The sequence below is a fragment of the Falco punctatus genome (assembly GCF_963210335.1).
Source record: "Falco punctatus genome assembly, chromosome: 1".
NCBI lineage: Eukaryota > Metazoa > Chordata > Aves > Falconiformes > Falconidae > Falco > Falco punctatus.
In genome coordinates, this window is record NC_137580.1 from 94,777,289 (window position 1) to 94,805,057 (window position 27,769).

Here is a 27,769-nt window from a genome sequence, read left to right on the forward strand (position 1 = left end):
TTCTGGTTCTGCTTTTTTAGGATGCTGGGTGAAGTGACATCTCCCTGATTTGTGCCCTGGAAAATACCTTGCACAGTGCCATGGGCAGAGCAGACACAGAGTCACCCTGCAGACGCACATCTGTCTGAGCAGCTGGAGTGCCCCACAGCCACGCTGTGCTCCCTCTGCCTGCACTATGCCAGCCCAGGCCCCTCCAAGGGGCATGCTACCATCCCACCACTCGCTCTCTGCTCCCTTTACCTTTTCACCAGAGCCCAATTCCCTAAGGCCCTGTGGAAAATTCCTGCCTTGATCTGCACCAACTGACTTGTCTGTTCTCGTTTGAGCTCTGAGAAATTCACATCGATTCCTCCTAGGCTTTTTTTTTTTTTTTTTTAAAGTCCTCTTTTTACATAAATGGACATTTTGGTCTAATAATTGCATTTTAAAGGCAGGGTCATCCAGCTGGCCCACATCAGATCCTACACCAGGACAGCAGTGTTTGGAGGGAAGTTTTGCAGCACAGGAGGGACATTTGTGTTTTCATTGCCCAGCCTGAATTCCTGCATTTCCCAAGGCAAAAGCCAGCTCTGTGCATCAGAGCACTTCAGCCTCCAAGGGGCAACAGCAAAATAGCAACAGGTTTGCTCAAAGCAGGAACCAATTCCTGGTATTTGCTTTTATTTCAAGCCCCATTTTAAACCCCACACCTAAAACTTCCCACTCCTGCACCACCCTTGGGCAAACATTATTTATAGTAGCAAGCATCATTTATAGCTTTGCCCCTTCCTTCTTGACCTGGAAGTAATTGGTTAATTGAATTAGACAACAAACTTCAAGATACTCACATGGTTTCCTTCCACCTTCTCACAGGGAGCTGGAGAGTCAAACTCCTTCCATACCCAGCTGGTTAAAAACATCAAACACCTCGGAGAGAACAATGTTTACTTCCCCACCAGGAAATTGGTCCTCGTTGAACCTTCTTCAGGGCCAACAGCTCCTATAAAGCTGCTGCACCTGGAGGGGTTGCTGCCTTGTTGGAGCTGGTGCTGGGGTAGGTGGGGTTCTTTGTGGGGGGTTTCCTGAGCTGTGCTGGGTGGCAGTGGAAAGCTTTGCTGCTCACTGGTGGGGCTGCGCTCTGAGCAGGAGCATCTGAGCTCACCAGGAGGGTGAGATTTTGGTCTTTTGCTCAGGTTTAGTGGTGTTTTGTGGTTGTGGAGGTTAGCTGGATTTGTGGGCTGGAGGGCAGGGGGGTGAGGCTGAGCTACCATTGTGCTTGTGCTGTGTTAAGCATGTGCTTTATTCCCAACCTGAGATCCATGGGGCTGTGCTGGTCTCTGGTGCTGGGCCCTGCATGTTCCTGGTTATCTGATGGTGGTACTTTGGTGGCAATGCTTCTCTTCTGCATGCTGCTGAAGCAGTTGTGCTCTCAGAAGTGCTTAAGCTGAGCTGTGAAGCCCCTTTGTGCCTGGGGGTGTGCAGGAGCCTGCACAGGGCAGGGAGCTGGGGGTGCTCCACCTAATGCTGGTGGAGGTGGCAAAGCAATCCCCAAATCCCCCCCAGCTGCCCCAGGCCAAGCAGTTGGGCTGCCTTTGTTGGGTGTAAGGGGGGCTTTTCTGGAGGTAGACTGCAACTTGGTTGTTTTTCTTGCCTATTAGCCGGTGTCCCTGTGTGGCAGCAATGGCCTTGGAGGGCAATGTCAGCGTAGGACTTTGTTCTCCTGGATGCAAAGATGATGTTCTTGGCACCTGTTTACGTGCCTCTGCCTTCCAGTCTCCCTCTTCCCTTGTGTCTCTATTTATATGTGACTTTGTGATATTTATTAGTCTCTGCTGATGTGTGATGATCTTAGGTGAAGAAGCATGCCCCTTGCCATGGAAAGCAGAGGGGCTTAAACACATGAAGGAAACCTGCCTTGGTGGGGTTCTCCTCTCTGGGGTGGTGGGACACCCCTGCTACAGGTGTGGGTGAGGTTCCAAGGCAACTTTGTGGTCTCCGTGTCTGAGCTCTGTAAACCTAAAATAAAACCACAGTAAATCCATTTAGCATATAAAATGTGACTAAATCCCCTAGAACAATTTCTTGACGCTATTGGTAGTCCTAGTCCAAGCAGAATTAACACAGGCTGGAGAAACTCCTAGTGCTGTTGGCTGGAATCCATGGTCTGTGTGGAGTCCCAGTTGGAAAACCTTCTGCGAGGCCTGGAGGAGCCGAGTGGGAGATGCAGCTGAGCGAGGTGGGTGAGCTGGAGTTCTCCACAGGAGACAGGGATGCTGCCGCACCCAGCGGCCCTGCGCCGACGCAGGGGGAGCCGGCCGCTCTTGTCTGAGCACAGCCGTGCCAAGAGTTTCCCTCTGCTAGTGCAGGGGTTGTGTGAAGAGCAAAGAGAACTCTTTCCAAGCAATTCTCCTTGGCAGTTTTCAAATGTGCTCTGGCTTTACTAGAGTGAGGAAGAAATCCCAACTGGATCCTGTTCACTCAGTGATGGAGCACCAAGAGATGAGCACAGCCCCGGGACCCGGGAGCTCCTGGCCTCCACTCTTTGCTGACAAACCCCTGCAGCTTCATCACAAGGAGCCAAACACCTACTCCTCCTTCCAAGAAATCAACGAGGAGGAATGAACAGTGGTGTAAAAGCCAAGGTTTATAGGCAGCTGGGTGGGAATGCAGGCAGCACACTGAAATCACAGCATTTTCCTCTGCAGCAACTGGAGTCAAGCTGCAGAAGCAGTTAAGAGGATTAGATATTTTTGATCATATTTGCAGCTGCGCTAGCTGTAATCGAGAGGAGAAATCCAAATGCTTTGTCTTGGGAAGCGACTGAGCCTGGAAGGGAGCGCTCCCTCGGGACCCTGCATCTGGGTATGTGCTCAGCCCTGGCCGTTGTACAGAGCTCCGAGGAGCTGCCGTTCCTCCGGCTGTGGTGGTGCTTGGCTCCCTGGAAGACCCAGGCTCCTGTGGAAAACTCTGTGCGAGCCAGCCCGGATGCAGGGCTCCGAGCTGCAATAATGACTCCAAAATGTCAGCTCCCACGCAGAAGGCTTATGTCTCCCAAGTCCCACAGCCTAAACGAAGAACACTTTAGAAGCCCTGCCAGGTTTAGACCCCGATGTGAGAGGGGAGATCCCTCCCTGGACATCACTAGGGGGATTTCTTTCCCAGTTGGCTTAATACTGCAGCGCTTTAGCAAGGAAAACTAATTTAATTGTAAAGTTTGAGCATCTAGTTCCTGTGCATTTAGTGCTGTTACAGTCCAAATGAAAATACCTGATCATTCCCTCCAAAGTTTAACCCTGCAGGGATGCTGGTGATGTGCTGCCAGCACTGTAGTAGGAAGCTCTCCTGCTCTTACCAAGGGACACCTCTGACAAGCCCTTGGCTCCTACCACAGGCAGGATGGGCTGATGGGGAGTATGGAATCCATTAAGCTCTTTTTCCAACCTTAAATAAAAATGTGGCCTTTTAACCAAGGAAGAAGATATCGCTCCTTGACATGTGTGTTTGCTGGAAGGGCTTGGCCCTCCTTGCAGAGGCTGCCTGAGGTTCCCATGTGGAGGGGTGGCAGTTGTTTCTCCGCAGATGGAACTTCAGATGATGCTCCTGGCTGGGGCAGGCAGGTTCCTCCTGAAGCCAGAATCCCAGATGGGAGCCTCAGGTACAACATGTCAGAGAAGGGGAAAAGTTCTGCATCTGACATCCAATTTGCCTGATGATTTTAGCACAGAGTCTTAGCGAACAAGGGAAGGAGTGCCAGAGGTAACAAATTCAACCCTTTCCAAATGTGGTCATGTGGTAGTCATCTGCCAAAAATGTAAAACAAGATCATAATTCTGAATTTGTCCTCTGAATGTACCTGTGCCTGTTCTGTAGTAGTTTTCTTCTAATCCCCAGGGATTAGTACTGAAGTGCATTGAAACATCTGAGGTGAAGGGGCACAGTGGAAATTCCTTGCGGGCTGGTAATAATAACTGAAAGCTGCTCTCTGAAGCAAACCTGAGGCTGACTTGGTTTTTAATGGACATCTGTCTGTAGGGGGAAAAAAATGCCATGGCAACTGGCTTTCTTGTTGGCATGCCTGTCTCAGCGAAGGGATGGGGAGAGGATGGGTATTGGTGGGTCTGTGTAGCTGTGCTTGGGAAACGTGGAGGTACCGCTCAACGAGGCTGTGAGGCAAAGGTTGTTTATGCTCTGTGAGCACCAGATCTTGAGGGATTTAAGAGCTAAATCTTGGCATAACGATTGCTTTGTGTGCTGCTGCTGCTTAGCAGGCGCTAGGCTGGGTTCCCCACCCCCACCCCCCCCCCCCCTTCTGTAAAAACGTGAAATCTAAAAGCATGAAGTGTTTGGTTGAAGATTGCCTGGCAGTTTGCTGGGCAGAGCTGGTGTCTCCCCATTTGCAGCTCTGTCCTGAAACAATTGCTATGAAGCTACAGCTTCATCATACAGGTCCTGGAGCTTTGCTGCCTGAGGAAGGAAACATCCTTGTTTAGAGGCTGAGGGCAGTGGAGATTGAGAGCAAGGTTCATTAAAATGTTGGTTATAGGTAAAACAAGCTCTGGCACTTCTGTACCTCTCTCCTGAGCTCCATGGACACTAGCGTTTCCCTTCCTCTGCTGTTGGTTGCAGGAGAAGCAGCTGGCACACATGGCTCGGCAGGCACATCTATCATCTGTGCCCTGTCTGAACTGAGCTGCTGGGCTGAGAGAAAATGGGACGAAATAGATATAAAAGTGTGTGTGCGGATCAAAAACTGTATCTGATGGAGCTGGTCTCTTCTTGGAACTGAGCTGTACCTTTGAGGGGCTGCAGGACTGCACAGAGACTAGGGTGGGCAGGAAAAGCAGAGGTAGGCAGCAGTTGTCCCACCTGGTCAGTTTGGAGCTTGGGCTTTGTTTTTGCTTGTTGTTGTGTATGTACCTCTTTCTAGTTTGGCTGGTTGCGCATCCACCAGTTAAAACTGATGGCAGCTTTGTTGATGAGCCAGTATAGTATCTCTCTGGGAAGTGCTTCTTGTGTGTTAGAGTACCCGATTTGTTTTCCTAATGTCTTTCCAAGTGTTTGCAGATCCCTGTGCCCACAGCACTGTTCGCAAAGCTTTAGTCTCCAAGAAGAGGGTTAGGGATAATGGAACTAAATAACAGCAGTCTTCAGGGAAGAGAAAACATGTGTGGAAATACTCAGTTCTGTGAGCTTCTCTAGCAGCTGATTTTTCTTAGAAAAAATGCCGAGTGCCTCATGTCGGTTGTCCCTCTGTAGGCACACGTTTCATCTTGTTGAACGCTGTTGAGGATCACCCTGGGTAGCTCAAGAGAGAGAGCACAACACCTAACAGCAGGTTAGATCAAGGAAATGTTACATCACGTAGCACTTCCTGGTAAGTAATGATGTTATCAGACTCATTCACCTTCATACGTAAATACAGCCTGCACATGTAATCGCAAATCTGAATGAAAATAGGAGCCTTGAAAAAGAGCAGCTCTAACATGGAACGTGGACAGAAAGGGCAAAACAGAGTGTGATTCTCCATTAGAAATTGTTGCTTTTCTTTCTTGACCATGGAGCAGGTGACTTTAAATCCTGAATGTTTCTACAGCTAGACCACTGCATCTGCTGTCGGCTGTCCGTTGTCACAACCGCATTGGCAACCAAACTAGTAGCTACAATGGTAGAGAATAGCAAAAAAGTGAAGAATCGATAGAGCCAAACCATGAAGTAATAAATACAGAGTATTTGGAATGGCAGGTTATCAAAGAGCAGTATATGTAGATAGAAGTAAAAAGAATTATGTGCCCTAGCAGTAGTATAATCCCATTACGCTGGAAATTTGGGTAGTCTGCTGCAGACTTGTGCTCACAACAGAAAGGTGAGGAGTGGTGTCTGCACTGGTGGCCACCAAAGAAGCAGGCTGCTGCTGGGAACCAACCCGTAGGTTCTCTGGTGGTCATTACTCGCAGAGCTTTTTTAATTTGGTCACTTCTACCTTTCATTTTAATGTTTTTGTTTGTTTTAACAAAGATGCTCAACAAACAATAAAGGGAAGGCACAGTGAAAGACAAACAGATCTTAGCAAAACAAAGACACACTGAAGGAGCAAACAAGTCAAACTGCAACTGTGCTTGAGTCACTACTGCAGACATGATCACGAGTATCATTCATACACTGCTTTCCATGCATGTAATGTCATCCTAAAATGTAGGTTAGTATGTTCATATTATATCTTAGAAACCATCTCTGCCCATGGAAGTTGATTTCTATATTTCTGACATCCTTGAATATCAAGGGCTCCACCTTTGCCAGCAGGACCCCGCAGCATGGTGGCCACTTCAAAACACTGCAGGCTCTTTAATAGTTCTTAACCTTTAGCCACATAAATAGCGACTAATTGCTGTGCACTGTAAACATTCTTAGCTGAAAAAGCATTGAAGTAATGTCCTTTGAAAAAAACCCAACTATTAAGTGACCTGGATATGTTATACTCAGTCTTTTGTCAGGCTTCCTTGCGCTCTTGCTTGGTAATGTTCTTTTAAAATGCAGAGCACATTGATGAAACACATGATTAAGTAATCTTTGCTAGCTATAGCTTATTTGACTTAGTTTCAAGGCATAATTGGGCTCTTCAAGTTCCCCTCCCGCTGCATTTCTCCTAGCATGACAGCACGTGGAGGCCTTCAGCTTGAGGTCCGGTAGGACCAACCAAAAGATATATAAGATACTATAAAGTACCCTAAGGAGCTTGGTTAAATGCAGACAATTTTTTATGTTAGTGGATTTTGTGTGTGTGTATATATTAAAAGGTCTTTTTCTTAACTAACATAACCTGAGGGAAGCTATCCCACCATGTGGGCAAAACAGACTTCTGCTTTAACAGTAAATGGTCCTAAAATTTGTGCCAGTGGTAGTGTGAGATGTCTTCAGCTCTGCAGGTGCTGGTGTCTCCTACAGAAACTCTTGGATTGCAGAAATCCTGGATATCCTTCTTGGTTTTGTGGCTGTGAAATAACTAAGTGGCTTGTGAGTTCACTAGAGTGATTGAAAAATGTAGTTTCCTTAAAACCGCTGGCTCTGTTCAGGGGAAGTATTTTCAATGGAAAAGTCTTTGTGCTGAGCCCATTTCAGCTAGTATCTGTCATCTAGCTAATAATGTGTTAACCACAAGGTTATTTGGGCCTGTAAGGTGAAACAAAACATGCAGGTTAACAGTCAAAAGTGTAGGGAAAAAAGCTAATTTAAGAAAGCTGTTAAATATTGGTTATCTTTATACCATCGTGCATTGCCAGCCACAACTCTTCCAACTGCATGGGAAAGCTGTTGCTTTACAAGCAAGGTGTATAAATAATGCCTGCCTAAGAGCGCTGCTCCTTTTTATTACATTTGAATCCTGTGGGATTTCTAGAGCATTTCTATGAATAGATTAAACTCTGAGCATTTTGAGTAACCATGGCTATAAATCAATTTAGCTCTTGGTTTTCAAGTTACATCTGCTCTTACTAATCCTATATGTACATAGATATTTTTTTTTTTGGTAAGAGGACAGACCAGGCTTTATTTTTATGTATTGGTATGAGTTGGTGAAACCGCTGCTCTGCATAAAGCAGGCACCACAAACACAGAAAGGCAGAATAGTCCCTGCACCTTTGATTTCTGCAGGAAGCCTGGTCATGGTGGAGAGGTAACAACATGAAGCAATGGGAGAACTGGCATCTTGGGCTCAAATACTCTGTCAGTGTGATGCTGCAGTCTAAAGGAATTAAAATTTACAATGTAAGGGGGGAAAAAACCCTCCACACTCCAGAGTGTCTGTAATACCGAGGGGTTGTCTGCAAGGAACGTGGCATTCCCTTTGGCCCCATCTTGCTTTACTGCAGCTGACTCCACGGGTAGCAGGGCACGGGGGTACGAGTGTTTACTGGCGATAGCTCGGGATCTCTGTGGTTAAATGCAGCAAACGGTCTGCAGCTTGGCTAGCGGGCGCAGGGGTGCCTGGGGCTGTCCCTTTAGCCTTTCACAGCTACTCGGCGGCTCGGCCATTTTTTCTGTACTTCGGTGCCTCCCGCTGCCAGGTTTCTTTTGAACGCTGCGCTGCCGGGCCTCCTGCTCCTGCTCGGCATGGGGAGGGGGCGAGCGGGGCCGGGCCGGGCCTCGCCAGCGTCTGCCCCGAGCAGGCCTCGGCCTGCGGGCCGGCGCGGGGTTCAGGCCGCAGCCTCGGGCCCTGCGCCGCCGGGCTCGGGGGAGCGCTCCCCTCAGGGCCCGGGGCCTGCGGCCCGCCCGCAGCGGCTGCGCCAGGGGTGTCCGCCCGCCTGGCACCGGCACGGGTTCGCCCTTGCGGCTACCGCGGGCTCGGGGTGAAGGCGCGGGCAGGCTGCGGGGGCTGCGCCCACGGGGGCCTCACGGCACCGCCGGGCCCGGCCCGTTCCCCTCAGCGGGGCCGGGGCTGCGGTGGGAGCTGCAGCGGGAGCGGCCGCCGTCCCGCGCCGCCGCCTCACGTGTCCCCCTCCCCTCCCCGCCTCCGCCCCTTCACCCGCCGCAGCACCGCCGCGGCGCCCTCCGACTTCCCGTAAAGAGTCCGCGCCCGCCGCCCGCTCCGGCGCCGCCGCCTCGCCGCCCCCCGCCCCGTTGGCCTCTCGCTGCCGCCGCGGGGGTGCCCGAGAGGCGGCGGGGGTGACCGCCGCTCCCCTCCGCCCCGCCGCTCCACTCGCCCGCCGGCCCGGCCTCCCCCCCCCTCCCCCCCTCCGCGGATCCCTCCGCGCCGCCCTCCGCTCCCTCCGCCCCGCTCGCACTGTTTGGGAGCAACCGGCCGAGCCAGCGGCGCCCCGGCCCCGGCAGCGCAGCGAGGCCCCGCGGACCGGCCCTCGCTCAGCCCCAGCACGCACCCCCGGCCCTCTCCCCTCTCGTCATGTCCCTCAAGCAAGCGGCGGCGCAGGCCGCCGGCAACAACCGCAAGCCCCCCGGCGGTGGCGGCGGCGGCCCCGGCCTCCCGTCAGCCGCGGGCGGCGGGAGGCAGAACATGGGCAGGTGGGTGCGCGGTAGTGGCGGGCCCGGCCTTGGCCCCGGCTCCGCCGCGGAGAGCCCGGTGCGGGCGCCGCTCCCCCCCGCTCCCCCCCCCCCCCCCCCCCCCCCGCACCGGCCTCCATGGGCGGCGGCGCGGCCGAGAAGGGGGAGCGGGGCCTGCTGCATGGCGGGGGACGCGGCCCGGCGCGGGGGGCTCCGCCCGGTGGGGCGGGAGCCGGCATGGCGGCGGGCGGGGCGCACGCAGGCCCGCCGAGGGACCCGCCGGTTCCGCAGTGCCGTCGGGGCGAGGCCGCCAGGCCAGGCCGCCGCCGGTGCCCTTCAGGCGGCCGGGGACGGCGGAGGGCACGGCGGGCCCTCCATTTTCCGTGGCGGGGTGGCGGGCGAAGCCCCCCGCGGCCTGGCCGGGGCCTTGCGGAGGGGCCGAGGGGCGCCGCTTCTCCCGGGCCAACGTGACCCGCCTGCTGAGGAGGCGGCGGCGGGGGCCGGCGGCCGCACGTGCGCGGGGGGCCGGCGGCGGGAAGGTGCCGGCCGCGATGGCGGCGGGGCCGGGGGGCGGCGGGGCCGGGCGGGGGAGGGGGCCGGAGCCGCCTTCCTGCCCGGTGCCTGCCGGCGGAGGCCCGCCTGCGGCGGAGCACCTCCGGCTCGCCGGGCTGTATTTTTTTAATCTAAATCCAAATATTTTTTTAAATTTTTTTTTTCAATTTATTTAAATCGCAATCGAAATGCTGACGGGCGGGCAGGCCGCGGCAGCGCTGGCTGGCCCCGCCGCTGGGTGGTGGTGCCAAGCGCGGCTGCACTTTCTCGCCGGGGTGGGGGGCGAGCCGTGGGGGTGCTGCCGCAGGCTGCTGCCCGGCTCCCCCTCCCCACGCACGCTGCGGAGGCCCTGCTGGCTCCTCCTGGAAGATTGAGCCTCCTCGGAGAGCGTTAGCTACACAAATTCACCCATCTTTGAGGGAGAGGAAGGAAAAAAAAATAATAAACTTTCTAGTGTTGTGATTTCTTTTCCAGTGCTGTGGGGGTCCTAACAAACAATCAGAGCAGGACAGTAACAGTTTTGAAGGTCATAGTCACTCAGGGCAGTTTCATTTCAAGTTTTATTCGTCTTACTCCTTGACTTTAATTCTTACGCAGTTTTGTGCGTTGTTTTTGTTGGTAATAAAACAGAATTTGCAGCGGTCCCATTGTTGGGCATCACTGGAAATACGGTTCTGCTTTGTTACCAGTCTGTGGAACTGGAAGTGGAAAAGCTTTGCTAGGATTGGAAAGGACAAAATAAACTTAAATAATAACAATAATACCTCAGTAGTTCATTGCAATGATTTAATAGTTTTTACGTATGGCTGTTTAGATTGAACCTCATGTTTACTGTGCTTTGCTAAACAGTTATCCCTGCCAACATACAGTGGCACTGTAGAGGTTAACGTGAAGGGCAACAAAATCTACAGCTTTTTTTTTTTAAATTCAGTAGGATGGTCAGCACTTGTCTCTGTAGATTAGGGAATGTGAGCTTCTATTTCTCTGAGTTTTAAGACTAAAGCCATTGGATTTCTCCTCCCAGTGTTGCATTTCTAGTTTTGTTGGATAAATTCCACTTCAAAACTCCTTAGGGAGTTCTAGTGGGGCTGTTAGGCAGCTGGCATGTTCCCTCAGAGGTGTTCACGTTCTCCTTTTTTGTCAATCTATTTTTCAAGTTATTTCTGAATGAGGGGTCTGTAAAATCCCAGCCCCTGGGTTGGTGGAACCCCATGGAACACCTTCAGAGAACTTCTATTGCTGTCTTAAAGAAAAGTCTTGTTATCATGGGAGTACAAATTCAAAGATGGTTCATGTAAATGAAAAGCTAAGTGGCTTCTCTGTTCAAAAAAAACCAAATTGTTTTTTAGCTGGCCTGCATCTTGGTTCAGATTTGAAGCATTATATTATTTAATAGAAACTTAAGCATCTCCAGTTTATGCCAAGCTTTCTTCCTAGCAGCTCATTTCCCTGCAGTACTAGCATTCTCTTTCTTATCTTCTTGAGATGGAAAATGTTACTCTTCATGGCTATGTTGCTCTTAGATGCTTAGGTTTGGGTAGAAAACTTATTAATATCTGTACTGGACCCAATTTTCTGCTGTGTGTTTATTACTGTAAGACTTAATTGGGCAAAGCACCTGGTCCTTTTACATTGGATAGTGAGTGGAGGGTCAGCTTTGTTCACTATGTTTGTTACCATGGTTTTGTAATGATGGATATATGTATTTCACGTTAGAAAAGGTAAAATCTTGTGTGAACAAATAAAGCATTCCAGTATTTGTTTTCATGATATTAATTTCTTTTACATTAAGAGGAAACATCACAAATCAAGGTATCTTTAAAGGTGTGCAAGAAGAAAAAACAAGAATACCTTTTCGTATAAGGAGGCACTAAGTGAAATGCTACATTTGTTTAATGGCAACTGCCTGTGCAATATGGCAGATGGGAAGTCAGGCTGTAGGGGGGGATGCCAGTAGCACGTTGAGCTGTAATTGGAGAAAACGTAGACCTCATGCACAAACCTGCTAGTCAAAACATTATCTATCATCTACTTTTTGTGGTTTAGTTCAGTTTTGCTTTTATACAAGCACAGGAAGGTTAGCTGTCCTGTGATGGGAAGTTGCATCTGTCCCAGCATTCCTTGAATTACTGCATCCTTTTTTTGTTATTCATTTTTCCCCATTGTTGTTTTGTCTGAAGCAAACACCTCTTACTCAGGTTTGAGGTGGTTACTTGTCTAGTTACAATTGTGGCAGAAGGTCTTTTTCCTTCTTATTTGGTAACTTTCTCGCCTAACTGGACTTGGGACTCCTTTAAGAATATCGTGAGTTACCATCTTTTATAAATGGCTTTGCCCATTGAACAATTAAAACTGAAATGACCCCATGTTGCATAGCTTGCTTTTGAGGCTTAACGCTTCTGGTCTATTCTTTATTTTCCTTTTTCCTTGACGTTTTTTATTACCCTAACTAAAGGCTTAAGTAAAGGGCAGAAGAGGAGGTGTCCATTCTATTCAGACAGAAGTAATTGGGAATATTGAGTGCAGAGGTGCTCTGATGTAATGGAAGTGACTGTTGTGGAGGTTTGATCACAAGTGTCATTCAGAGTTTTTCTAGTTCATTCTAACGTGTTTGTGTATGTTGGTTTAATACAACCGTGCTAAACTGCTGAGCAAAATGAATGGGTAACCTGCAGGTCTCTCCTTATCACTGTTAATGGACTTTAGTATGATATTATATACCCACTTTTGAGGTAGTTGTTATTTAACAACTGATTTCATGGCAGTATGTGAAGAAGGTTCTTCAGTGACTTAAGTCCATCAACAGGTTACAGATGGGCATTGGGTCAGACTTGAGTCAGATTACTTACATGTTCAGACACTACAGAGGTTGTCATCTTGTAGGAAGACAGGAGTTGACATTATTAGTATTAGGGAAAAACTACAGAAAACAATGCTGCAGGACTTCTTGTGTAATCTTAATTTGACAGTTTTGATTTATTTGACTTACATAGACAAATAGTGCGCTTAAATAAAACTTTGTATTTCTGATTTCTCCTTTAGAAGAAAGCTTTACCAGCTCTCTGCACTTGTAATGAAAGTTCTTTAGAGTATCCTGTAAATTTGTTTTCAAAGCTGTAGTAATGTCAGCCAGTGCTCCAGAAACATCTATTAACTCTTGTTAAATACAACAGTCTTTGTAGTTGCGCTTCTGCTGTAGACATTAATTGCAGTATGGTTACATTTGTTTCTTAGTCTCAAAGTGAAGATGCTGCTAGAGAGACAAGGCTTGTGTCCCTTGTCTTAGTTTTCACTTAACTGGAAAAATATAAATGTGTGACCTTGTTTTGCTTATACAAATGCTCTGTGTGGCATGTAAACATTAGGGTGGGAGGTGAGGGATGCTAAGGAGTAGGACAGTAAATGCTCATAAAAATAGAAAAAAAATTGCAAGTTGCTGCTGGGGGGAAATGTTTATTGTGCAGGGCTTGGGATTAAGCCCTTGCAGAGACTTTCACTTTTTAAGGTGTGACTGCTTGCATGCGATAAATTGGCTACTAAGTTTAATTGCTTGGTGGTTACTTTGTCTGGTGCAGCACTTTTCTGACTTCGTGACTTTGCTACCTCAAAGCTTACAAGTTTACAAGTGGATTTGCCAAGCTGGTGTGCCTTTTCCCAGGCCTGCCTTTATCCCCATTTTTGCAATATGAAATGTATTTTTTTTTTTTATTTACTATACTTACTGTAATCAACATGTGGTTTTAGGTAGCAGTACCAAATTGCTGCTGACACTTCTAGTTTCCCCCACCCCCATTTCTTAGTGTTACTCTCCTGTTTTAAACTGTGATAGACTTCTGGTAAAGGTCATCTACTTTCTGCTTTTGTAAAGGTCCTAGAATTTTTTTTTTTGTATGATGCATCAAAGATATGTCAAAGGGTGGTTTGAACTTGAGTCTTCTTCACCTGTTGGAATATAAACCTGAAGCCGATGGCCTTGGTTTTAGCAGAAGATACACAGTTTCAATTGAATTGTAGCATTGACAGAATTGGTGAATGTCTTTCCTTTTTTCTGATCGTTTGTGTTTAGCAGTTGTAGCTGGAAAACAGAGGTCAGGTCTGTAAAGACATCTGTTAGATCAGAAGAGCATATAGAATTTCTGCAAGTAGCTTAACTCTTGGTCTGATGTAGAAGTTGGGACCTCTTGCCAGTGTGGATGCACACAATCAGATTGTTTTGTAAAGAAACGTGGGTAGGAACAGTAATTTTGGAAATGTGGTAAGAGATGAAAAATCTAGAACACTTAGGTTCTTAAGAGAATACTCCAAGCTTCTGACAACTCTAGCAGCCCAGTTATTTAACTTCTAAGAATACTTGTCACTAAAAGTGGGAGTGCTTTCTATTTCAACGACATCTCTTTCATTTTTGACCATTTCTACAGCTGATGTAGGAAGGAGTATCTTCTAAAATCTTTTGAGACCAACAGAGGGAACTGGTGAAATCATTTGACTTTGGCCATGTTCTTTGAAAGACTGTGTTGTTGACACTTTTGACTGTAATAAAAGGAAAAATCAGAACTGGCCTGTACCTCTCTTTTATTTGTGTGTTTCGCATCTGGTGAAATGACTTTTCTGAAAGAAGAGGATAGTTCATCTGAATATTACGCAAAATTTATGTTCCAGGTTCGCAAAAGACTCTTTTCAGCACCGTGCTATGGGTAGCCATTTGACAAATGGCAGACTTAGGAAATGGTGAGACTTGCTTGTCTCCAGAGTGAGCCTGAAGCTGTGAAACTGCCTTATGGGAAGCTAAGGCTGATAGATAATCAAATAAAGGCTATTTACATTAGTTTGGTTTTTTTTTTTTTTTGTGAGATTAGTGCTCTGCAAGTATTCTGAAAATGTCAGCAAGACATCCAAAATTTGCGGTTGTTGCCAATCAGCAAATGCCATCGGTGTGCGTGATGCTGTATGAGACCACGTTTCTGTTTCAGAGGCTTGTTTTCTTAAACGAATCAGGTGATAGTTTAGTGGTTTTTCATTTTTACTTCATTAAGGCCTTTTATGGTTCTCTGATGGACTTGCTTATTTCTGCAGAATTTATCAGCGGGATCTTTATGTTCATTGAGAGAAATGTCTTTGATTTCTTGACTAACTCATGAGCCCTATTTATAAGGGCATGTTGTTTTGAGAGCAAGGTTGTATTCAACCACAGCATAGTGTTTTCAAAAGCAATCGAATGCAGTTGATGTTCAGTTGGATTTAGATTTCAGCGGAGTTTGACTCTTTTGAAACATACACATGATTCTTTGGGTCTCTTTAATTAAAGGATTGTGCGCCTGTAAGGTGGGTCTATTAAAAAAAGTAATATTTTTTTTTTTAATAAAGACTTCATTTTGCCTCTCATTACAGTGTGCATTCCTGAAGTCGTCATAATACAGATCGAAATAACTCTGATAAATGTTTGAAATTAGGACTTCTTGGTACAAGGAAGTAGCTTTGAAATAAGGCAGACCAGCGAAGTTGAATTGTAGCTGTTGCAGACTAGCTAGCTGCAGGGCTGTTGTTGGCACTCAGATGTCTAAGGTGGAGGGCGCAGACTGTTATATCTCGGTTTGCAAGGGACTTGGAGGTTGATTTAAAAGCTTTTTGAAATGTCCCAAGTGCTATGTATTGACAGATTTGCATTAAAAGTAGTTAATGTTTTCAAGGGGATGGACAGACTTAACCAGTTGCACTTGCTGGGTTGTGGGTAGTAGTTCTAAGCAAGCTCTGTGGGTGGGGCCTTAACTATCAGGGCTCCTCTGGACCTTGCAGCATGGGGCAGTTACTTGGGTGGCCCTTAGACAGATGATGACGATATACTGAGCCTCTGGTCTTAGAGGGGGGACCCTGTGCTAAGTAGGGATTGGCCTGAGAATGGGGTTTGGTTTTGTATGCCAGTAAGTTTTGGAATTTGATTTAGTTACAGGATTCTGCATAAGTAATAACATTGTTTTGTTTTGTTTTTTATAATGACATAGGCTTAGTATTTTCTTCATTTTGTCCTTTATTGTAGGTAATATTGCCTACTAACCAGTGTTACTTGCTTGTAGGTCAGTAGTTTGGAGGGTCAATGCCGTGGGCCCTGTAGTTGTCAAGTTCTGCTCTAGAGGAGTGCTCTTTTTCTCTGATCCCGTTCTCAACACTAAATTAAGATGGGTTTTTGAATTCTTACTTGGTAAGAAATTTACCAGTTTCAGCAGTTCTTTTAATTGTATCCCATCTATGTATTTAATTTCAGAGGTCGGAGCAGTGGCAAAGGACCACCTCAGCCCACAGTAAGTATATGCTTTTTTCCCCCTCATTGTACCGCTTCTAGATGTGAGGAAATAACTTATGTACAGTGAACCCAAGTATCAGTGTAAGAACAGCTAATACTGGAATAGTCTCTCAATTTTTCCTTTGGATATTGTGATGAATATTTTAGACTGAGGTATGCTTTTCTAAAGATGTAGCATCTTGCATTCATTTAAGCCTCCTGAGAGGCTGAAGGGTGGAAGGCTGACAAACTTTTGACTACACTACTACAAATTTTCTGCATTTTCTTGCAATTCTACTTGTAGATACGGTAACATTTAACTTAAGGCAATGCTTCTGAATTAGTTCCTATTTGAAGATTCTGATATTGGCTTCTCCCTTAAACAGATGACAGTAAAACAGCATTTAGTTAAACAAAAATAACAGTCTTGTTTAGCTTTACTATGAAATAGCTAACCCAATACTATCAGTAACCTGAATGTACATTTAGTTACTGTCAAGGCTATATATTATTGAAGTATAGGTGTAGCTTGTAGAACATAATTTTATCAAAGCTAAAGATGTGGTTCTCGATTTTAAAGAGTGGATCTTTGAACTGCCCTAATCAAATACTTGCTAATTTGTTATTGGCCCGGTTTTCAAGATGATTAATTTTGGGGAATGGGGCAGAAGTAGGAAGGTTTAAAAGGACTATAGTTTACTTACATAAACATTTATTGAAGACCTCAAGACACTTCAGTAAAAATAAAGAAGCTTTGAGGAAGAGTGGTGAAAAAGGTCATACGCAAACACTAAACATTATCAAAGTGTTAGTCTGTATGTCCTCTACTGTTACCATAGGAGCATCCTTAAAAACATGTCTTTGCAGACCAGGAAGGTGGCTTAACATGCAGGAGTAAGTAGATTAAGTAGCTGACAGTTTAACAGGTATGTTGTCAGTTAAAAATCTCAAAATATGGTGATGTCCTTGCATGTTTCAGCATCTCTTTTCTTCACAAGCATGAAGTTGACAGGGAGAGATACCAGACCTTGCAACAAAACACAGACACCCTTGCCTCTTCATGTGACCTTATGCAAGCATGTCATCTAGCAACCTGGGTGATACTTGGGCAGTTCTTCTAGTGTAGGATCTCAGATTCTGATACTGCAGTGAATTACTTTTGGCTAATTTAATGATAGGTTTTGTAGCTCTTTGGTGCGCCAGGATTTGATGACTTCAGCTTCTGTTAATGCATGTAATCAGGTCTGTTAGATGAAAAGATGTAGTTCAGCGGGCCCTGAAAACACCTTTTTACTTTTACAGCAGAAGTACCATATCCTGTTGATGGCTCTCAAGCCAGGGAGGGATGTTAGCAGGGCTTTTTCAGTTAGGAGTCTGTGCACACAAGCTTCACCCAACCAGCAAGAGATTTCCTTATTGAGTGGTTAGGGGCACTCTGTAGATGTTTATCCTGTTTGGAAGGGTGTTCAGATCTTTAATTGATCAGAGAAGGGGTAAGGGTCCTCTGGAAATCTCAAGTGACCTCAGTTCTATGTATATTGACTGAGTAAGGTTTCTAGGAACTAGTACTTACTGGTGAGAGCCTGCGTTATTTTTGGTGTACTGGCTTTTTGAATTGTTACAAATGTTTTTCCTATATTCATGATGTCTTTTTTTATTTTCCAGATTTCTTTCGATGGCATCTATGCAAACATGAGAATGGTTCACATACTTACATCAGTTGTTGTAAGTCTTCATGTTTGGAAGGGGGGTAAACAGTTTCTATGGTGACAGAGAATTGTTAACTAGTCCACTAATTGTAATATAATGGAGTGAATATTAATCTTCAACAGTAGACGTCTTTTGCCAAGGTTGAGCTTTAAAGAATCACAGTAACAGCTATTCTGTATTTTTGGCTTGGAAAGATTCGCATACAATTTGCAGAGGCATAGCTAATTTCTTAGGTGCACTGGTCATATTTTGATTTTTTTTTTTTTGTCTTCAGAGAGGTTATGGATAAATAAAAATGAGTCTGTGTGCAGGGAATGGAAGCCTTTCTTGCCAGATATTAAAAGAAGTGCTGACATGCCAAAATTAAGTAAGGTGGACTGTCCCACATCTGCTTGAGTCCAGGCTAAGACTTCATCCTTATTTGTACCCATACATATGCATAGATTTCCATCCCCGCCTCTCCCCCCAAAAAGCTTGTTTGTGTGCATTAACTGGTCAGGATTCTTGTGAGTACCAAATATGCTTCTGTGAGTGTCTTTGCATCCCTTCAGAACAGATGTTGGTACATACTCAGCTGTTTCCATCTGCAGAACACAGTGGCGTGTTTATAAATGGGCAAATGTCAAATGAGTAGATTTGACTAAAAACTGAGCTGTGTTTTTACACATTGTACCTATCTAAAAAATAAATCTTTGATTTTTTTTTAATTTCTCAGATTTTCTCATAAAAAATAAGATTTGTAATTTCTCAGGCTGGTAGAAAGCTGTATTTTCATTTTTCTTGCATTCTAGGGATCCAAATGTGAAGTACAGGTGAAAAATGGTGGTATATATGAAGGAGTTTTTAAAACCTACAGTCCTAAGGTAATTTTTTTCATTTTGACTCTTCCCTACTTTAAAAGATCCTAATACTGAATAATCAATATTTGATTAAAATTTGGATATTTATTATGAATGATTTTGACTATTCATGTCTGGGTTTACACAAGAAGACTCATTTTTGCAACCTGTTGTAAAAGCCTGTTTTTTTGCAAGTATGCGAAGTTACAGAGTAGCTTATTATGTATTAAGTTAGTGTGTTCTGTTTATGTCTCTAATAGTGTGATTTAGTGCTTGATGCTGCTCATCGGAAAACTGCAGAATCCAGTTTGGGGCCAAAACGTGAAGACATACTGGAGAGTATCTTGTTCAAGTCTTCAGATTTTGTTATGGTGCATTTTAAGGATATGGATACCAATTATGCGAGAAGAGGTACACTGGTTTTTAAAGTTGTCTGTATCTTAAGATCATAAATCAAGATTTTTCAAAGTAGATGCTTTAGGATCCAAAAACTAAAGTTCACATTTAGACTCTTAATGAGTGCAGAACATCCAAATATACCATTTAAAGTCAATGGAAAGAGTGGATGCTCAGCACCTCCTGAAATCAGAAAGTTATCAAAATTTTGAAAATGGGTTGAAGAACCTTTGTGAGGGCGCTCTGCTTTGAGTGGCTGGTTTTGGTGTCTGGAAAGCAAATCCTTAGTGGTGTTACAAAACATATTACAGATCTTGAGGGAGGTTGGTTTTGTTTTTGTAAATATCTTTCTGAATTAGTCTGGTAAATGTTATATGAAAATCCATGAATACACGAATTCTTTATAAAAAGGTTATTGTTCTAGTTGATATGTATATATAAAGTCTATATTTAGCTAAGTAACATTTGTTTCTCAACAGGCGTTCATATAAATGTTCTAAAAATACTACTGCAAACGAAGCTAAAAATTCTTAGAAAATCCACTATTTGTCTTTTGAAATTTCTGCTTTACTGCTTGTAGATCTGTAGGTCAGGCTCTCAAAAATGCAGAAGAACCTAGTGAGGTGGCAGGATTGTGGTCTTAAAATCTGGAAGACATGGCTTGAAACTGTCAGATTTGAATGATTTTACAGGCAGCCTGGCAGCCTTCACATTTCTTTTAGTGTCTGACCTCCAAGACCTTAATTATTTTTCTAGAACCTAAGAGGCTCATAAGTCAGACAGCTCTAGTTCCTTTGCACGTTTTTTTTGGGCAGCATATCTCAAGGGTTTTTGTCTTTATGTTCCTGATCTGCTGGGCTAAGGAATAAAAGCTAATACATAGCTTTCTGTGCCACGGAGTGAAATTGCGGATCTGTACATTTTCAGGTTAATCAACAACTATCACTGGGAGCTAAGTGGTTATTGTAATGCATGTGCTTTATTCCCATGTAGCAGTGACTTAGAGATGTGTAGAGACTGGTGGACATTTAATGAGATCTTTCTTTTTTCACCTTGTGTTTGTACGTGCATGTGTTCTTGCCTGATGTAAAGCTGAAGAATGAGAGGCTTGTTGTTTCAAGGCATTTGCTTTTCCCAGAAGAAGATGCATAATGTCAGAGCAAATGTAGCATTGAAATGCAGATAAGTTCCAGGTTCAGGATGGGACTTTGAATTTAAATCACATGAGAGCTGTTTTGTAATGGGTCTGCTATGAACATCACTTTAATGTAAATGCAAACTGGGCTCTCCCATTACCCAATCTTTATAGATTTTGAGCAGACAGAATGAAGAATATACTACTACTTCTAGAATAATTACTCAGTGGAAGTTTTCTGGAAGAAAATGACTGCTTCAGGTTGAACAGTTGCTCAGTTTACTTTATTAGGTGGAATGTCTTTCATTCTAAGCCTCTTAAGTAGCTGGAGAGGAGACCTGAAAGCAGGCTGTATAGATGGAGCAAGATTAACGGGAAGGCCGCAAAACTTAGTAACTCATAGCAGGTAGATTAATCTGCTTTCCATTTTGTCTCAAAAACGTATTATCTTGGAATGACGCTTGAAAGCGTAAGTTAGTCTCTGAGCACACCTGCAAATTAGAGCAATGATGGGCTTTCTGCTTCTTGGGATATTAAATAAGCAAGGATTCAAAAGAATGGAAGTGTATGAACATGCATGCAGGAACTGCTGACCTTTAGTTCTTACAAATAAACCCAGATCTTCATGGTACCAAGTCAATAAGCCTGTGTATTCACTGAATCTGAACCCCTAGGTGAGAAGATGGCTCCTTGCCGCCTTTGTGTTGGAAATGATTACTGGCTGGTACCCAGAGAAGTTTGACAGTGTTGCACTTATCCAGGAACAGATACTTTTAAATTGCCTAGCCCTTAATGATTTTTGGCTTTCACAAACAAGTTACTAGACAATTTGAACATATTTGATTGGAAAGCAGCTTGCTCTCACTTCTTAAAAAATGTAGTCAAACAAAAGGATGCTTCACAAGCAGTTGCCATAGGAGAGGCTAACCTAGAGTAGGGGTTTTTGGGGTCTGTGTGAGTAGTTTCTCCTACTCCTTAGGAGACTACTAGACTTTTGAGGAGGCCTTGAAGTAAACTTCATTTTTGCAAAAGATACTGTTTTGGAAATTTTAGTGCATCCTGGTTTCCTGGTTCAGTCTAAGTATCTGGAATTCTATGGATTTTTTTTCTGGCATTTGCTTTGCTGCTGAGCTGGAGGAGCGTAGCAAACGGTGCTCCTGACTGTGAGTCTTGATCTTCTGACTTACCATCAGACTTGAATAGCAGAGATCTTAGCTGCATTGTCTGCCTGTATGACCAAGTTGGACAGAAGAGACTGGAAGAGTACTGGAAAAGAGCAACAGGTGGGAAGAAAGGGAATGGGATGGATTCTCCTTTCAGAAAAGTGGAAAATACAGTTGTGTCTGAAAGAACCATCTGAAATAGTCTGCCAGGCACCTTTCATTGCTATCATACTTGTGCAGCTTTGGAGCCGTGAGCTGATAATTCATCCTGCAGCTACATCAGTAGTGTGAGTGCAGGGGAGGTAACAACAGCAGAGGCTTGGGGTGGGTGAAACCACCCTGTCTGGAAGCAGCAGTCTTAGATTTGCTTGTGCCAAGCATGACGTTGCACCATTAGACGCAACGGTGGAGACGGTGTGTGGTGCCTGCCCAGATTGTAGAAATTGGAAGGGTTGGGAGAAGAAATAGTAGATCTATGTAGATAGGGACGTTGTAACAGTTTATGTTTAAAAAAATCAATCTGTCCCTACTTCTTGGGCCCTTATTTGCCACTCTGTCAATCTGCGTAGACCTTTGTGCTCATGTAGATTCCTGTAAGGCTTCAGAAGGAATGGAAAAGGAGTCACCTGAGGATCTCTTGCTGTGGAATTAGGGCTTTTGCAGTACAGGCAGGCTGATGAATGAAACATGCATTGGAAAACTCAGGTGAAATTGTATTGTATCCATCATTCCCCTTTCTAACTATTCTGTCTGCATTTAAAGAGGGACAGGCACTGTTTTCTGCATGTGGCAGTGGAAACCGACTGCTCAGAATCTGCTCTAACATGCAAGTTGGAATCCTGGGCTGTATGTTAGCCTGTCTTTCTGCTTCACCTTCTGAGGCAAAGGTGAAGTGCCTAGATCTGGTAGCTGCTAGATTAACTTGGGCTGCGTGATTGAAAATTGTATTTCTCCTGTGTTCTGCAGAGCAAGCTTCTAGCAGTGTTTCCCGTAGTCCTAAACGCTGATCTGTCGACAGTGCTGGTTTGCATGTGATTCAAATTTGAGTAAGGCTTCAGAGTGCCTTCTTGGCTTCTCTTGAAAGACAAGACAATTCAACATCATAACGACTGTTAAAGTAAAAGGCTTCTACAATGTTTTTATTGGTTTTTTGGCACCATTACTGCGCTCTGAGAAAAATGTTACAAATCCAATGAAAAAAGGCAGAAGAGAATTGGCTATTTAAGTTTTTCCTTGAATTAGCACTGAAAGTGGCATCCTTCCAGAGAAAGTGTTGGAAGAGGAATAGCGGTAGGCATATTATGAACAAAGGAAGGAAATGTTGGCTCTGCAAAGCTGGTGGTAACTGGTTTTAATGTTTCAAATCAGTAGTAAGTAGTTACAAAACAAATGAGAGTTTACTGTTGAAACCTTTAAGGTGAAACCTCAGTTTACTATGGGTCATGCTGAACTTGATCAAAGCTTGCAGCGTGCAGCATGAACGCGTTTGGCACATAATGCCGATTGGTTTAATAGCATTTGAACTGCAGAGTTGCACTGAATTGTGTATTTGTGCTCTTCACCATTAGTAGCTCAAAATATGTTTGTGAAAACAAGCATGTTAAACACTGAAATTAATTAAACCCGGACTCTTAATTGCTCTATTCTGGCAATTTTTTCTTTAAGTCATTTAATAGCACATACTGGCAGAATGTGCCCAAGCTGAGTTTTTCTTAGAATGTGTAAATTTAGTTTGCCTTTACTTAATGTGAATTTCTGTTGCATAGGATTGTCCTTGGGTTTGGTTTTTTTTTTCGCAGTTAGCAGGCTTTTAAACAAGACACGAGGTCTTTGACATCAAACTTCTTGGTTAGGAGATGTCACATTAAGCAGATACAGAGGCAGTGGGGGCTAATTGAGTGTTACAGCTCAGTCTCTTTGTTTGACCAGTTTTCATTTCATCTTTAACTTGAGTTTTACCATGTAGAAAAGGAATTGATTAAAAATTTGGCCATGCCAAGGTGTCATGTGAATTGTGCATTCAACAGCTAAGAGATATGAGGCACCAGATAAAGGGGGTGGGTGAGCTTGTGCAGTCAGTGTCTTGTCTGTTATTACTCTGCCAAGAGGCACTTGGAGCAGCAGTTCATGTTTTAGGTTCTACTTTACTAATAATCTTAAGAGCAGTATTTTTGTTTTGGAAACAAATAATTGTAGAATTTTTTACATATGGTCTCAATTTTGTTGCTCATTAATTTTGGTAAAGTCTTGTTTGACTTGCTGCATTTTTAATCTTGGTGTCCCGTGTGCCTCTCTAGCTGTTTGTTCCGGGAAAATAGTGATCTGTGCCTTGAGGTACTGTTCTGCTACATTTAAACTTTGCCTCAATGCTCATGAGACCGTATTGTCTGACTAGAGGTCTGCCTTTGTAGCCTGAATTTCTCCTAACTGTGGATTTTCTTTTGAGTTGTAGAGGTTAAACTGATGTTGCAGTCTCGCTTGTGACTTTCATTCTAAAGTGAGAGAGAAATGAAGAGCAGTGAAGCTTTGTGTGCGCCATGTAATACTGGATTCTGCTGGGAAACTTAGTTGACTGTGCACATCTTACTCAGATCTGTAGCATTTGTTAGTGGAGTTTTTGTTTTGACTTGAGGGTTTTTTTCCCCCAGTTCATCTGTATCATTATAATTTTTAACAGCACTCTGCTGAATGTTTATCTGGCTTTTTAAATAAGAAAATTAGTGGGTTGAGTAGATAAGACTTGTTAAGCTAGTATTTTATTTACAGTATCCAGAATGGCACAGCTGTGTATGGAGTTTGTCTGAAGTAATTTAATAGAAATTAAGGAAACATCCTTCTGAAATACCGAAGTTTACCTTCATCAGGTGCTGCCATCAGTCCTTCTAACTCATATTTATCGAGTCTCGTTGGAGAAGAGTTCCCTCTACTCCCAGTGAACTAATGCACAAGCGAGTTTCGCAGTTTCTGAAGTGACATAAGCAGCCTCCAACTTGCATTAGTGTAAAATGTCCAATCTGAGCAGACCAAACATGAGACAGTGAATTAATGCTTGGCACAGAAGCAGCACTGGTCTGTCTGGGTGGTGGCAGTGTAGCTACAGGGTAATGTAGATCAGGTAAATGCAGTTTCCAAATATTAGAGCCTGACTTTTGCCTCCCTTTAAATGTGCTCTGTAGTTACTACTTAACTGTGAATTGAGGTAGCACTGTTACTACTGTAGTTTTAGATGATGTTTAAACATATCTTCTGTTATACTATATTTTAAAAGCTGTTTGTGTGAAGGGAAACTGAGAGACGTTTTCTTTCAAGTTGGTATACCTTAGAAATCTGTAAGGCTATTTGGAGGGGTTTTTTTGGGAAGCAAAATGGGGAGGTACATGGGGCTGTTACTAGGTGGGAACATTGCTGAGGTTTTACTGTGGAAATGATCGTTGCAAGTTGGGAGATGTATAATCAGTTTGAATATGTCTGTGAGAGGGACTGAAAGAGTTTAGCTTAGCCTGAATTCAACCATATAATGTGAAAAAATCCACCTGTATTTATATCTGATGTCTTCCAATTTTTTCTCTCTCCATATCTGTTGTAGTTCCTTCAGAAACAGGTAACTTTTTTGGCAGTCACTCTATGTCTCTGCATCTTGCCTTTCATAATGCTTTTGTTACCATAATATATAACGGAAACTTACTATCTTTGCTCGCACATTTATGGCACTATAAAACATGCATGCATAACTTCACAGAATCATTTAGAGTATCTTGCAGTTAGTTGGTGACTTCTCACCCTTGATTTTTACCTATTCTGAACAGTTGAAAATGCAACTGAAATTTTGCATCAGCACGCAGGTAGTACAACGATAACAATGACTCCATTTCAGAACGGTTTACAAGTAATCCCAAAACCTGCCTGCTAAAGGCATTGCATTTAGTGACGAGCTAAAATACGATGTCACTTGAAAGCGTTAACCTCCAGCTGCGTGGGTGCTGTCACAGCTTTGGTTGGCAGCCTGTGACATCTCGCAAGGTGATTGATGCAGGTTTTTGCAATTTCACAAGCCCTAACAGTGGTGTGCCTCGTTAGGTGTCTTTCTTTCATTTGGCTTTCTTTTCTTATGTTACTGATTCTTTTGTATTTGAAATGAATGTTTAGCTAATAAACTCTTTATTTTCATACATCTTCTATAACATTTTGTTTCATATAAGCTTATTAACAATGCTTAATTGCTTACCCATAGTTCCTTTGGTCTTTGCATATGAGTTGAGCGAGCATTTCATGAGATAGTGCTGAATGTTGTTAGACAGCCTAAGCACAGTTAAATTTTATGACAGATCATACCAATATATGTGCAGAACTTCCCCGTGAAATTGGGTAAAACAGGAATAAGCTGTCAGCAGTCTCTCTTTAAAAAAATCTTCAGTGATTGTTTAAAAACTGTAACATCAGTGGCCAACTTCATATGTTGTGAACTCTTCATGATGGCTTGAAAGTTTGTTTTCCTTAGTAAGATTGTAGATCTTGCCAAAATTTAATTTAAGCCACGTTATTCCATATCTGATACTGCCTGGTGGTTTGAGCTCATCTTTTCTAAAGGTCTGAAATGTTTGCTCCTTATTGTATCAGCAGAATGATAGTAGGAGATTCTAGATTGAAGGCTTATTTATTTTAGGCTTATTTATTTATTTATAAACTTTTTAAAAGCTTATTTTATTTTTTAAATTTCCTTCTGTTTAAGTATGGCAGCTCTGAGATCTAGTTGCTTACAAATATAAAAGCTTGGCTTCCTTGATGAATGGCTTTGTACCTTTTTTTTTACAGCAATTTAATATTCTAGTATTATTCCTTCTTAAGTCTGGCTTGAATGAAACATGAACAAGTGAAAATAAAAGCTCATGATCTTTATTTTTTTTATGTAAGTTTTTATAATTTTTATAAACAATAGCAGACTTGCTGCTTATTTATTTTCATATGTTGTTGAGAACAAGAGGTAGAGAGTTTCTGAATCTTGCTGTGTGATGTTCTAAGCTGCTGCTTGAAAAAGCTCTTGTAGGAAAGAAGACTTCTCCGTTCATGGCACAGTGAATGGGTGCACCAAGCTAATGGGTAATTGAGTTACGCTGCAAAGGGAGTAAAAGTGTGTACGTGCATGTTGGTGTGTTGAAAAGTTGTGGAAATAGAAGAAATTGAGATACTTCGAGGAATGGGATTGGGTTGCATTCATGCTTCTTTGATATTTGCAAAATATGTTAGTGTGCAGTTGTGTGGGCTGTTTGGAAAAGCGTATTATACAAGTCTAGGGTTTTCTAGGGGAATGGGGATAGTCCCCGTCCCCCCCCTCCCCAACATACATGTAGCTTGTGTAAAATATTTTGAAATAACTGAAAGTAATCACTGCGGTTCTTCAACATGTTAGAAGTTAGTCTGAACTTTCTTAGTTATTCTAAGTATGAAGGAGGCACCTTTCTAATGTAGTCCTACTGAACACAGCAACTACAAGAGGAGGTGAATGATATTTAATGTGCCTGCAATTCAGCTGTATTTGGTTGTTCCGCAGATAACTAGTGTGTATGTCTTCTGTACTTAACCAACTTGATTTCACCCCCATCCCTCCCCACTCCATTGTAGATGCTTTTACTGATTCAGCCATCAGTGCTAAAGTGAATGGTGAACACAAGGAAAAGGATCTTGAACCATGGGATGGAGGAGAGACCACCGCCACTGAGGAGCTTGAGGCATTAGAGACAGATGTTGTAAGTAATGCTTTTGTTGTCTCCGATAGTCTGTAGAAAATAACCTATTTCTCTGGACATGCCTTGAAACAATTCCTTAATTTCAATCTAGTAATGAACTTCTGTCTAAAATTGCTGGCCTGCATTGTATGGGTGTATGTTCAGTATTTGCTAGCAGCTACCACAGTACTTTTTTACAATTTGAATAAGAATAGCAGGATTTCAAATGCCACTTTTGGCAAATACTGACAAATGGCAGCTGCTGTGGTAGGGGACATGTTTGACTCATGGACTGGCTGAAAGAGGAGCTTTTATTAAGGACTCCAAATTCAGCAATACACTGAAGTGATTTATGTTTAATCAGAGCATTCCTGTCTGACAAGCATTGCATTTGGAAGTTATGGCGAAATTGTGCTTAGCTAACTGTCTCTGAGCTAAGATGAAGGAAGTTGATGGAAGTCTGACCCACAACTTAATAAGCACAGATACAATCTCAGTGGATTATGAATTGTTAGATGAAGAGTATGGTCTCGAATGATGTTTCTTTATATATCATAGCAGTCAGCTTTTACTCAACCATGTATTCTTTTTAGTAAGGTATTCAGACTGCAATATGTTAAAGAAGATAATATTACTTATTAGAGGAGAATCTAGTCATGTTACTGTGGAGCATATTAACTTTGTCTGGGTAGAACAGTTATCCTGTCAATTTTAGTGTACATATTGTACAGCTGAGATTTATTAGAATACTTAATACTGTCAGTGTTTTATAAAATATTCAAAACATTTATCATTGTGCTTGAATGTGGTAATAGCAGTTTTACTAAAGTGGGGAAGTTGTGCAGATCAACAGGGGGTCTTCTGCCTGTGGTGTGTGTATCTCAGATAATTGCATTAGTAGTGCATTTCAAAAGTTTCAGCACTTGCCACAGCAAGGGACTCTTCTAATGTTCAGAAGTGGCAATTTGCACTTTTTTGAAAAAGCATTCATGTATGTATGTATT

At 43.6% G+C, this 27,769-nt stretch overlaps 1 protein-coding gene across 13 annotated transcripts in view; it reads left to right on the plus strand.

The window, feature by feature from the left end:
• The first annotated feature begins 8,706 nt into the window (after positions 1-8,706).
• Positions 8,707-27,769, plus strand: part of ATXN2 (ataxin 2) — a 52,511-nt gene continuing 33,448 nt past the window's right edge. For 8 of the 13 annotated variants that reach the window (XM_080390491.1, XM_080390497.1, XM_080390503.1 and 5 more), the window contains exons 1-6: positions 8,707-8,991; positions 15,782-15,818; positions 17,465-17,524; positions 18,301-18,372; positions 18,609-18,759; positions 26,662-26,786. In XM_080390491.1, coding sequence (XP_080246617.1) covers positions 8,873-8,991; positions 15,782-15,818; positions 17,465-17,524; positions 18,301-18,372; positions 18,609-18,759; positions 26,662-26,786 — 564 coding nt within the window. In that variant the 5' untranslated portion in view covers positions 8,707-8,872. Of the gene's footprint in view, positions 8,992-15,781; positions 15,819-17,464; positions 17,525-18,300; positions 18,373-18,608; positions 18,760-26,661; positions 26,787-27,769 lie in introns of those variants that run through there. The other 5 variants (XM_080390496.1, XM_080390494.1, XM_080390500.1 and 2 more) reach the window with 3 other exon arrangements.